General features: G+C 40.4%; 1 protein-coding gene across 2 annotated transcripts in view; it reads right to left on the bottom strand.

The window, feature by feature from the left end:
* parp8 (poly (ADP-ribose) polymerase family, member 8) overlaps nt 1-13,579 on the bottom strand; it is a 404,781-nt gene that overhangs the window by 86,735 nt on the left and 304,467 nt on the right. For both annotated transcript variants that reach the window (XM_055633843.1, XM_055633852.1), the window contains 3 exons: nt 6,030-6,585; nt 510-563; nt 330-425 (listed from right to left, as the gene is read on the bottom strand). In XM_055633843.1, coding sequence (XP_055489818.1) covers nt 330-425; nt 510-563; nt 6,030-6,585 — 706 coding nt within the window. The remainder of the gene's footprint in view (nt 1-329; nt 426-509; nt 564-6,029; nt 6,586-13,579) is intronic.

The raw sequence follows: 13,579 nt of genomic DNA, 5'->3' as shown, positions 1-13,579 counted from the left end.
GCTAACGGAATCAAGGGATATGGGGAAAAAACAGGAATGGGGTGCTGATTTTGGATGATAAGCCATGATCACATTGAATGGCTGTGTTGGCTCGAAGGGGCGAAAGGCCTGCTCCTGCACTTATATTTCTACGTTTCTATGGTTCGATGAGAAGCAGGCAGTGAAGTAATTCAAAAAAACATTTCTGATGTTCAGCTGCTGAGCAAAAAAAAAATCAACACACATTAATTTGTTTCTTTTCTCAATCATGTACATTTTCGTCACTGAGTGCACACTGCATTGAAACACATAATTAAGTTTAAAGTAAATGGAAGTCACGTTCCACTCACCCGTAGCATTGGTCCATTCTGAAAGACATGAGGCTCATCACACACGACACAGTATTCGTTGAGGACCGGTATGCGCTGCTCTGCGTATTCAATTGTCTGAACAGAATAAGGTCTTGTTAATTACATGAAAGTAACAGCTGTGTTAATGGTTGGAAGAAATAATGCTGATAAGCTCCTTACCTGCACGAGAAATCCATGCTCCCTTGATACTAGTGTTTTCACATTAAAGCCAGACTAAAGGGAAAAAAAGAACAAAAAGAGAATAATAAATGTGACCATTAAGTCCAACAGTAATCATGCTAATAGCAAATTACATTTCTCAATTCATCAAGAAAAATCCAGAGTTTGCCCATTCGATCATAATTGGAGGAACCATTCCACCTAGGATTTTCATCTGAAGAAAGTTACTTGGATTAGGTAGAGCTCCTGACTGAGCCATCATGCTTTCTGATGTAACATTTTTTATCCTAATGAAGAAACTATGTCAGCTAAGGCACCAATATGGTTTCCAGCATTTTATATATTTTTTTATGAAAAAGTATATTCAATATCTTGAAAATTTTTTTGGGATGGCATGAAATATTTTGCTTTCCAAATGCAAAGCTATTGTTGAAACCTCATGAATACTCTCTCACAACCCTGACCTGACTCAAAACGATCTTTTTTCTCCTATATAGAGTCAGTCATACAGCATTGAAACAGGCCCTTCAGCACAACTTCAGCACTGGTTATGAGGAGAAGGAAGGAGAATAGGGTTGAGATGGAAAGATAGATCAGCCATGATTGAATGGGCCAAATGGCCTAAATCTGCTCCTATAACTTATGAATTTACTCTAGTCTGCTGAGAAAGTTCATAACTTCTGTTATGCATTTAAAAAGGTAATGCCCCTGTCCCACTTAGGAAACCTGAACGGAAACCTCTGGGGACTTTGTGCCCCACCCAAGGTTTCCATGTGGTTCCCGGAGGTTTTTGTCAGTCTCCCTACCTGCTTCCACTACCTGCAACCTCCGGTAACCACCTGCAACCTCCGGGAACCGCACGGAAACCTTGTGTGGGGCGCAAAGTCTCCAGAGGTTTCCGTTCAAGTTTCCTAACTGGGACAGGGGCATTAGGCTCAGAATAGGAGTCCCAGACTCACGGCTTTCCTCCGCAAGGACATAAGAAGCAACAGAGTTACAGTTCACCCATCATTACAAGTCCAGAGGTAAATTCAGCCATAGTTGCTTTCTATACTCTTCTCAGCGGATGATCTTTGAAAATCTGCCTTTTAACCAGTGAAATGTCCACAATATTTCTGATACAACAATTGCCTGTCAACAGATGAGATTTATCAAATGTAAAACACAATTTAATTAATAGGTAATCACAATATTGCATTATTTGAGTGTCTTTTCTCCGTGCATCTGTGCATTACCTGCAAGGCCAAGTTTAGTGGCTCTGTCCATTGCACTGAGTAGATGGTAGTAAGCTGGCTTTTGAACGACTGCAATCACAGTGTCAGACAGCTGCTGAACAACCTCTTTGGCCTATTGAATCTGCACTGGCCATCAAGCACACACTTCCACCAAACCTACATTCATACCATATATTACTTGCCAAACATTCCCATCAGCTCCCTCTCCAGCTTCTAACACTCACCTACACTGTAAGTACAATTTATAGTGGCCAATCAACCCACCAACCTGCATACCTTCGAAATGTTGGAAGAAACTAGAGCACCCTGAGGAAACCAATGAAGTAAAAGGAAGAATGTACAAATTCCTCATAGAAAGCACTGGAGATCAGGGTTGAACCCAAGTCACTGGAGCACTGATGTAGTAACTCACTGTTGTGCTGTCTGTCCATGATTCTATGATTCATAGTCCTTCTGGTGGAGGTACTCCCACAGTAATTTTATGGAAGGAAGTCAAAGATTTACACCCAGCATTGATAAAGAAACAGCAATCTTATTTCCAAGTCAGGTCAGTGACTTGAAAAGAAACCTACAGGTGCGATGTTCCATGCACCTGCTGAATTTGTTCCTTTTGCAGGTAGAGATTGGTGGTTTGGGAGGTCATAGAGTCATACAGCGTGGATACAGGCCCTTCGGCCCAAATTGCTCACACAGACCAACATGCCCCATGTACACTAGTCCCTTAAACATTGCAACAGTACTTGCCTCAACTGCGTCCTCCGGCAGTTCATTCCATACACCTACCACCCTTTGTGTGAAAAAGGTACCCCTGAGGTTCGTATTAAATCTATCCCCCCTGACCTTAAACATATTTCAGCTGGTTCTCGATTCTCTTACTCTGGGCAAGAGTCTCTGCGCATCCACCCTATCTGTTCCTCTCATAATTGTATACACCTCTTTAAGATCACCCTTCATCCTCCTGCGCTCCATGGAATAGAGTCCTTGCCTGCTCATCTTACTCCCTCTGTTAGAGTAGCCTGAGAGAGTAACTGCAGTGAATTTTTAGATGATGCACACTGCAGCCATTATGCATTGGCATGTAGGAAGTGAATGTTTATGGTTATTTATGGTGTACCAAATCAATTGGGCTTATTTTACCTTGCATTGTGCTACATATTTTGACTGATGATGGAACACTCAGGGAAGCAGCATGCAATCCAGCACACTCCTAACGTGCCCTAATAAAGAGTGATAGGCTGTGGGGTAGCTGGTGGATTCAACTCTGAGTTGAAATTATTATTAGTAACAATCTCATTTTCCACTAAGCATTTTAACATAAATTGCATGTTTCCTTTAAATCTTTCAATGGTGAAAGTAGATGAAAAATATCACTAAAGCCCTTCATACTAAAGATTCAACATGAAAAGACACAGCTGCAATAACACTATACCTAGACAAATATATAGATACATCAGCTGTGTAGAACTCAGAGCCAAACTATCTGGTCCAAGGCTGAGCAGATGGAAATTTGATGTTTTAGTCTCTCAGTCAGCGTGTTACTCATAGCTGTAAACGCGTGCCCTGCTGAGTCAGCAAGAATTTGCAGCGATGCTGGCTGTGTACACAGCATTTTACACAGTGGTTTCCATGAGACCAACCAATACAGAAGCTGTTGTGGAACAACAACCATCATTTGTAGTTATGTAGAAGCATTAAGGTAGCAAAATAGCCCAAAGTGATTTACATGGATATAATTAAACACAATTTGACACTGTTCCTTAAAGAGAAACTGAGGCAAATGATCAAAGGCCTGCTCAAAGAGATGGGTTGTGGTGTGGAAGGAGGTTAAAGAGGGTGGAGGGAGACCACATCGGGATTTATAAACAAAGTTGAGAGTTTTAAAAATCAAACTTTAACAGGTGTTTAATTTAACCTTTTAGATGGTTTGTTCATGACACTCTGGGGTTGAAATTACTATTAATAACAATCATAGACTAATAGTGTCTTTGGTCCAACTTGTCCATCCTTACCAACATGCCCCATCTACACTAGTACCATCTGCCTGCGTTTGGCCCATATCCTTCAAAACCATGCACCTGTCCAAATGTTTTTTTAAACATTGTGTTTGTACCTACCTCAACTACCTCCTCTAGCAACTCGTACCAAATACCTACCACCCTTTGTGTACAAAAGTTGCCCCTGAGGTTCCTATGAAATCTTTCCCCTCTCATCTTAAACCTATGTCCTCTGGTTCTTGATTCCCTTACTGTGGGTAAACAATTCTGTGCATTTGGACTATCTATTCCTCTCATAATTTACAGTAATACATGTCTATGAGAACACCCTTCATCTCCCCCTGCTCCAAAGAATAAAGTTGTAGTCTGCTCAACCACTCCCTACAGCTCAGGCCCTTGAGTCCTATCAACATTCTCATAAATTGTCTCTGCACCCTCGGGTGACCGAAACCGAACATAATACTCTAAATGTGGCCCGACCAATGTCTTGTGCAATTGTAACTTAACCTCTCAACTTCTATACTCATTATTCTGACTGATGAAGGCCAATGTGCCTAATGCCTTCATGACCACCCTATCTATCTGTGATACCACTTTCAAGGAAATATGTATCTGCACTCCTAGATTCCTCTGCTTTACCACACTCGCCGGAGCCCTGCAATTCACTGTGTAGGTCCTGCCCTGGTTAAACGTCCCAAAATTCTCTGTATCAAACATTCCATCAAACATTCCTCAGCCTACTTGCCCAACCGATCAAGATCCTATTGCAGTTCTGAGAACCATCTTCACAACCTACAATACCACACACTTGAGAGTCATCTGCAAAATTGCTAATCATGGCGTACATTCTCATCCAAATCATTGATATAGATGACAAACAACAATGGGCCCAGCACCAAACCCTGAGGCACACCATTATTCCTAGGCCTCCAGTCCAAAAAAGCAACCTTCCACTATCACCCTCTGCTTCCTTCCATTAAGCCAATTTTCTATCCAATCGGCTATCTCTCCTTGCATCCTTTATGATCTAACCTTCCAGAGCAGCCTACCATGTGGAACTTAGTCATGTGCCTTGTTAAAATCCATATAGACATCTACAGCTCTGCCTTCATCAAGCGATTTGGTCGCATCTTAAAAAAAAAAATGAGTATGACGCTAGAGACACGATCTTGTACAAAACCTTGATAGATATCCCTAATCAGCCCATGTCTATACAAATGAATACCTTATATCTTATCCCTCAGAAATGCACATATATCTTTATCTTTCAGAAAATGCATGTATATCTTATCCCTCAATCAATGTAGGTGAATGTGTTGGAATAAGGAATGTAGTCCACTAATGTTGCAGCATTTCTACCAAATAGATAAATGCACTTAGAATTTAAAGATCCAAACCTGTGCTCCTAAATGTATCTCCCTGCTACTGATCACAAACTTGGGGTCTTTAAGAGAAACAGGTGGAATGGAGAGAGACTATTTTTGCTGCGAGGATAGATAGCATCTATTTCCATTTCCAAGGAAAAGGGGCAAGTAAAACCTATTTCAGGAACAAAGTTAGTAATTACTTCTACAGAAAGAGGGAGGTAGAAATTGGAAACCCCCTTCCAGGGACAACAATTGATGTCTCATCTAACTGTTAATCAGTAATCATCAGAATGCTGATAACCAAAGGTATTAAGGATTATTGAGCAAAGAAACACAAAATGGCTGAAAACACTGGTGCCCCTTTCCTTTCTTACCTTTTTACCAAAGTAAACATTGAATGCTGCTGTATAAGTTGTTTACTTCTGAGTCAATAGAAGGCATGTTGTCGGAGAGGGGAAATTATTGAGACCAATGTTTCTCCAGAGAGTGTATCACAATGATATCCAAAAATATCAACCCTCTATCACCCCCTAAAGCCAACACAAATATCTGTGACAGTACAAAATCTTGCTCCACACTGCTGTAATATTGGGATACTCTGTGATTTTAAACATGCCTACACTATTGTTGCAAATAGATCAAAATCTTATTTTAAGCTGAAAATATTTAATGTATCTGCATTATTGATCTAAATTCAATAGATGTATACAACAATCTGGATAATCAAATTCCAACTTTAATGCTGCAACTCAATTTTTACGTATATGTTGATGGCGTCCTGAATCTAAATGTTTCAGATAAGGCAAACTAATTTCCTAACTTCCTGCAGATTTTTGTTAATACTAATCTCTGGAACATATGAAATCCCTTCACTGAATTCACACCAAGGGAAAATAGAGAAATCACAATCAGGTAAGTACGTACTGTGGGCTGTGATGAAGAGGAAGGTGCTAAAATGCCAATGAGACCTGAGGTAAGTGAGAGTCTTCTACCCTCAGAAGTGGGCTCTTTGCACAGCTCTGTCTTACCCACTTTGGCATTGCTGGAGTAAGATCTGCTCAGCAGTTTGTGGTGTTTCAGTCCATCTGTGTCCTCTGTCTTCAGAGTGCTGGAACAAGACTTGCTCAGCAGTTTATGTGGTTTTGGTGCACTGTTGTGCTCGCATCTGGTGTCACCAGAACATGTCCTGCTCAGTAATTTGTGGGACTTCAAAGGAAGGTTTTCATCCAGCCTCATGGTGGCAGAACATGATCGACTTAAAAGTTTATGTGGCTTTGACGAATTAGTCTGATCAGTTCTGGGATCACTGGAAAATGAACGGCCAATAGGTTTGTGAGGTTTGGAATCACAACCATCTTCCACTTTTGCAGAATTGGAACAGTTCCTCTTGAGCAGTTTCTGAGATTTGGGAATTCCATCTTGCTCTGGTTTCAGTTTTGATTTGCTTTTGCCACATCCAGGCGGAGGATAACTTGGCGACCTAGAATTGAAGAGATTCTGTGCTTTAATTCAAATTTTAAGAAGCATCAATGAATATAATGGAAAATTATGAGATTGATGAGAGCAGTGCAGTAGATTTTATGTACATAGATTTTAGCAAGGTCTTTGGTAGACACAAAATGCTGGAGTAACTCAGCGGGACAGGCAGCATCTGTGGAGAGAAAGAATGGGTAATGTTTCAGGTCGAGACCCTTCTTCAGACCATAGCAAGGTCATTGACAAGCTACCGCATGGTAGGCTGGTCTGGAAGGTCAGATCACATGGGATCAAGGTGAGTTAGCAAGTTGTCTGGAGGGTTTGAGCTACAAGGAGAGTCTGGGTGGGTGGGTCCTTTCCCCCCAGAGCTGAGGGGTGACCTTATAAGGTTTGAAAAATCATGAGAGGCATGGATAAGGTGAATAGTTATCGTCTTTTCCCCAGAGCAGGGGCATCTGAACCCAGAGGGAATATGTCTAAGTCGAAAGGCAAACGTTTCAAAGGGATTTGAGAGGTAACTTCAGACGGGTGGTCATTACATCGATTGAGCCACCAGAGGGAGTGGTTGAGGTGGATAAGTGGGCACAACTACATCATTTAAATGACAATGAGACAGGTACATGCACAGGGAAGGTTTGGAGCAAAACTGTACAAATGCTGGCAAGTAGAACTATATTCAGTTAGGCAATTTGGTCGGCATGGACAAATTTGGCCAAAGGGCTTGTTTCCATGCTGTGGAGCCCCATGACTCTACTGCAGAAAATGATGAAAATACTCCACATGTCAGACAGCAATTGTTCAGAACAAAACAGAGTTTGTGATTCAACTTGACAGACTTTCATTAGAACTGTAGAAAGACAATCTAAATAAGTGTTTAATTGTGGGGAAAACAAGGTGAAGGACATCTTCTGATATTTCAGATATCACTTGGGCTTGAAGGTCTCCTTCCATTCTGTACCCATTCTATGATCCAATGATAAATGTGGGAACAAAATTAAAATTTAAATTAAATCTCCTTCACTTCAATGAGAACAGCCCCAGCTTTTCCAATGTATTGATATGAATAAAGTCTCTCATCCTTTGAAGCTTGGCACCAGAAATGTGGCAACTCTTATGTACTGCCCCGGTGAGGTCTGCTGTATGATTTTGCCAGGTTGTTTGCAAAACAAAGCATTTGACTGTACCAAGGTGCATGTGACAATAAACTATCATTAAATCATCTTTTTTTTTTTTTCCAGAAGTACAATAATGTGGTGCCACAGTACCTAATACATTGACATATTACATTTCATAAACAAGTTCTTATTTTTAATTTAATAATAAAACAGGAGTAAGGAAGAACAGAATAGAAAAGGAGAGATTGACATTGGTGCGTGAAATAGTAAGATAGCCCGAAAGAAGAAAGAAGTAAAAAGCAAGAAGAAGAAGTAAAAAGAGAAAGAGAAAGAGACAAAGTGGAGAAAAAAAAGGAGATTGACAGCGATATACCTATTTAATGTTCTTGGCCACCCATCACCTGATTCTGAAACATTTTATTTCTATGGTTGTGTTGCACCATATGCTTGTAAGAAGTCGATAAAAGGAGACCAAATCATTAAGAATTGGTCTACTTTACCTGCTAGGAGGAGTCGCATTTCTTCAAGATATGCCGTTTCCGACATATTAGAAATCCCCAATTTGAGTGTTGGTGTTGGCGCATTTTTCCAAAATTTAAGTGTTTTTTTGCCATTATTAAACCATAATTAAGGAGAGATTTTTGAAACGTATTTAACCTATTCCCATCTTCCATTGATCCAAAGATAAACATTTCTGTATTAGGTTCAAGTCTTCTATTAAATAATTTTGTAAAAATTTCAAAAATTTCGTTCCAGAATTTATGAAGTTTTATACAGGAGACAAAAGAGTGTGTTATAGTGGCATTTTCAGATAAGCATTTATCACAGATGGGAGAGATATTTGGATAGATTTTATTCAGTCTAGTTTTCGAGTAGTATAATCTATGTAAGATTTTAAATTGAATTAGATTGTGTTTTGCATTAATCGAACATTTATGTATATATATCAGGTATTTTCCCCATGTTTCTTTCGAAATTTTTATCAGTAATTCTTGTTCCCAATCTGCTCTGATTGCCTCTGTCAGTGGTCATCCTATATTTAAAATGATATTATATAAATATGATATGTTCGGGAGTGTCAATCCCCTAGATTCTTTAGGTTTACACAGGTGTTTTCTTTGGATTATGTGCGATCTGTAGTCCCATATGAAGTTTGTAATATTGGAGTCTAATTCTTTTAAGACATTTTTTGGTAAGTATATTGGTATTGATTGAAATAGATATGATATTTGTGGTAGAAAAATAATTTTTATAGCATTTATTCTGCCTATTAAAGACATTGGCATGATTTTCCAGAATTTAATCAACGCATTCAATTTAGTTAATAAAGGCATAAAATTTGCATTAAATAGTGATTTATATTTTCTAGTAATTTGGATACCCAAATACTTGAATTTTTCTGTTGCAATTTTAAAGGGAAATTTTAACAGGTGTGTTGAATCTTGGGGTTTTAACGTCATAATTTCACTTTTATTCCAATTTATTCTATATCCTGAAAAGGAGCCAAATTCCTCTATTAAATTTAGTATATTTGGTATACTAACTTGCGAATTTGTAATGTATAATAATACGTCATCTGCATATAGTGAGATTTTATTATTAAATCTTTGGTATTATATCCCCGAATATTCGGATGGCTTCTTATACTTTCTGCTAAAGGCTCTATCACAAGGGCAAATAGCAGGGGTGATAATGCTTACCCCTGTCTATTGCCCCTAGATAATTGAAATTTTGAAGATAACATGTTGTTAGTCAGTATTCTAGCAGTCGGCTTGTCATATAATAATTTTACCCATGAGATAATATTCTCTCCCTTGTTAAATTTTTGCAATACTTTATACAGATATTGCCATTCTACTTGATCAAATGCTTTTTCTGCGTCCAATGAAATAATTGATACATCTTCTTGTTCAGTTTTTTGTGAATACATTATATTAAACAAGCGTCTCAAATTGTTGGCTGAGTATCTTTTAGGTATAAACCGTTTTAATCCGACTTTATTAGTTTACTAACGTATTTACTCATTCTTCTTGCTAAAGTCTTTGCTAGTATTTTCTGATCTGTATTTAAGAGTGTTATAGCTGTATATGAACCTGGTTCTTCTAGATCTTTATCTTTTTTTGGTATAAGCGTAATAGTTGATTCAGCTAATGTTTCTGGTAATGTGTTTTCTTTAAAAGCATGAGAATATAATTTTTGTAGGTGCGGAGAAATTATCTCGTGGAATCTTTTGTAGAATTCATTACTAAAACCATCTGGTCCTGGTGTTTTACCATTTTTCAACGAGTTTATTATTTCTTCTATTTCTTTAAGTGTAATCTGTGCTCCTAACTCCTCTTGTTCCAACAAAGTAAGTTTTGGAAGAATACACTTATCTAAGAAATTTGTAATTTTAATGTTATCTGCTGCAGTTTTAGATGTATATACATTTTGATAAAATTGAGCAAATCTTTTGTTAATATCTTTAGGTAATGTTAATAATTCACCCTTATCTGATTTAATTTTTGTAATTGTATTTTCCTTTTCCTGTTTTTTCAGCTGACGTGCTACAAGTTTATGTGGTTTATCGCCAAATTCAAAGTTTTCCTGTTTTGTAATTTGAAATAATCTTATTACTCTTGCCGATAAAATTTTATTTAATTTAAATTTCAATAAAGTTATCTTATTGTGTTTGTCTATGGTTGGGTCTTTGGCATTATCTAGATCTAATTGTCTAATTTCTTGTTCTAACTGCAATTGTTCTATGTTATTCTTTTTATTTTGGAAGGCTTGATATGAAATTATAACTCCTCTGATAAATGCCTTGAAAGTTTCCCATAATAAGGAAGGTGAAATACCTGTTGTATCGTTAGTCTCGAAGAAGAGTTTCATCTGTTGTTTTAAATACATACTACCTTGTGGGTTGTTTAGAATTTGGGGGTTAAACCTCCACATTTATTTTTTATCCATCATTCCTTCTAATTTTAATTTAAAAAGTTAACGGGGAGTGATCAGAAATAATGCTAGCCCGACACCAAGCCGAGCCCAGTTCCGCTAGCGCCTGAGCAGCGGACTGGATGTCAAGACATCTGGCCGGTGGTATCGATTCGTCAGACGGGGACATCTCTCCGCCCGCTTAGGGCAGAGATAGCCGCCTGAGCCGCATGGAGCGGCTCGTGGAGCATAAGCTCCAGCGAGACTTGCAGGAGCAGTTTTGCAGAGGGAGTTCAGGCACTCCCTCCACAGTGCCTCATGCACTGGCCATTGCTTTCTCCTCATCCGAGGACAGCTTTGGCGACCAGAGCTGGGCTGGTCAAGAAGAGGGGCACTGGCTGAACAACATCGGGAGTATGCTTTGAGGTACAGGAACAGGAAGAGCTGCTGGGTGTGGCCGCTACATGGTTTCACCATGAGCAAGATGGCTTTCAGTCTTAACTGATGGCCAGCCTACTACCTGTCTTTTCCAAAAAACCTCTCCAAGACAGGTAGCCATGAGGCGTTGGTTTCATCACGCCTCCCCTGCATTTACTCAAAGTGCCCACCATTATTGGGGGATATATTGAGCAGCGCATTTAACCCAAATATCTCAAAATTGCATTTGATACCCTGACGTCGGCTATCCATGTCCACCTGCTCATTCCAGAAGGGCAGGGTAGTATGGCAAAACACCTGACCCTACTGTTCAACTTCTCAAGGGAAGTCACAAACCTGCCCTCAATCTATGAAATTAACAGGACTATGAGAACGCCGACCTCACAACCACAGATCCTGCTACTTGGCACTTACCAAACCAGTCCTAAAAAACTGGACGAAGGGTTCAAACTATTCGGCACAAAAGGGCAGAGTCTGGAATGAGCACCACACTAAACCAGACAGCAATACCTCTACGCGTCCACCAGGGGCATCTGCCTCATGGTACTGGTGAAAGCTCGGGGCCAGCATGCCAATCCCGTAAGCCTTTTAGGCCAGGGCCCACAGCAGGCCCCATGGAAAATGCGCCACCCCCCAACAAACATTGTCCCTACAAGAACAAGGAACCAGAAACCAAAGAAAACAACAATGAAGACAGATAAGTATGGTTCCTACCATCACATAAAGGTGAAGGGTTGTACTAACAAGGGGTGGGTGAATCACGCCTGGTTAGGAAGCTATCACTCTTGGTAGTTATATACCAAAAAATATATACCAGGGGAATAGAATTAATATCTTGCCACCAATTCGGATATACCACAATTACCTGGATGGGGTAACCATGATGAGCATTGCCATTTTCATTCACTGCACATCTCGCGTGGGTATGTGACAAATAAACTTGATTTGAGTATTGAATTGGCATTTAAGTCAAAGCTATTCCAGAATCAACCAGCCCTGACATTTAAGAAACATTCCATCATGGCATGTCTATCTATATATTAACGACATACTATCCTTGGATATAGCTTATTAGCTGCTTTAGCTACTAACTTATTTAGCGGGCTCTGTCATACATCCAGATATTTATGTTGACCATCCACAACATTGTCTATCTGGTATTCATTAAGACTATCAGTTATGGTAACATTTAACCACCAATCAACTACGTGGCAAAGTAATTGGGATAGTTGCAGCATTACCAGCTACTGAACATTGTACCTTTCCTATGAGCTGAGATACTAGTGTTCAAACTATCTCCATACCTGTAATATGGGGGCAAATGGACTAATCTGGAGTGTTATCATGGAATTTATCTGCATAGGAAGGATTATGGTTGTACACTTCCACCTGTTTTGAGTAACATCTTATGTGTCCTGATGAGTTACTAAGCTTGTAATACTTAGTGCCAATGCGAATTGACTTAAACGTGTTATATATTAAATTACAGGTGCACAACCTTTTATCCGACGATCCAAATAACGAAAACCTCCGAATAGCAAAGCAAATTTCGGTCCTTGAAGAAAGGTCCTTGAAAACGTTCATCGAGGGCGGCCCGCAGAGGTGACAGCGGAACCTCCGGTCGGTCCCGGTCCTCGAAGAAAGGGGAACTAAATCCCCATTCATAAAATAAAAGGTTAGGGTATATTGCGCGGGAGGGTTAATAATTGACAATATGCTGCTGCCTGTCCGAGATCCCAGAGACCCACAGCCAGCAGCAGCCCAGCCTCGTTCCAACTACAGAGGAAAACTGCAAACTGGCCGGAGACGTCAGGACCACCAGAAGCCGCTCCCCGAGCTGCGCCCCCTCATCGGGACACCGACCCCCAGGCCCACTGCAAGCACGGAGATCCCAGATCAGCAACTCCAACCCAACCCCGTTCCAACTCCAGAGGAACACGCTCCCCGTATGGACAGAAGCTGATGGTGTGCAAGGGCCGTCGTGTTTTTGGGGTCGCGCAGCTCGGGCTGTGGGCGAACTGCCACTTGTCGCCGTAGCGGCCCATCGGGGAGCGGATTCATCTGGAGTTGGAGGGGGAGTGGGGTATTGTGCTGTTTGATGGCCCCCTGCTATCCCAGGGACAGGGAGACAGGACGTTCACCTAGGGCGGCCCGCAGAGGTGACAGCGGAACCTCCGGTCGGTCCTCAAAGAAAGGGGAACTAAATCCCCATTCATAAAAGAGAAGGTGAGGGTACATTGCGTGGGAGAGTAGGAATCCAAAGACAAAGTTGAATTAGCGTTCACCGACGGCGGCCCGCAGAGGTGACAGCGGAACCTCCGGTCGGTCCTCGTAAAAAGGGGAACTAAATCCCCTTCATAAAAGAGAAGTGGAGGGTATATTGGCCGGGAGGGTATATCGCCTACCTGGAAGAAACCGGACATTTTTTCCAGGATGTCGTCTGCACACCAAAGCTCACCAGTTTATGTTTAAAGTTTTACTTAACGTTTATCTCGTCTTTATTATTTATTCGGGGGATTCAAGAATCCCCGA

The sequence above is a fragment of the Leucoraja erinacea genome, chromosome 1 (genome assembly GCF_028641065.1).
Source record: "Leucoraja erinacea ecotype New England chromosome 1, Leri_hhj_1, whole genome shotgun sequence".
Taxonomy (NCBI): Eukaryota; Metazoa; Chordata; class Chondrichthyes; order Rajiformes; family Rajidae; genus Leucoraja; species Leucoraja erinaceus.
Note: the sequence above shows the minus strand (reverse complement) of the source record. Positions and strands in the feature narration are given on the sequence as shown.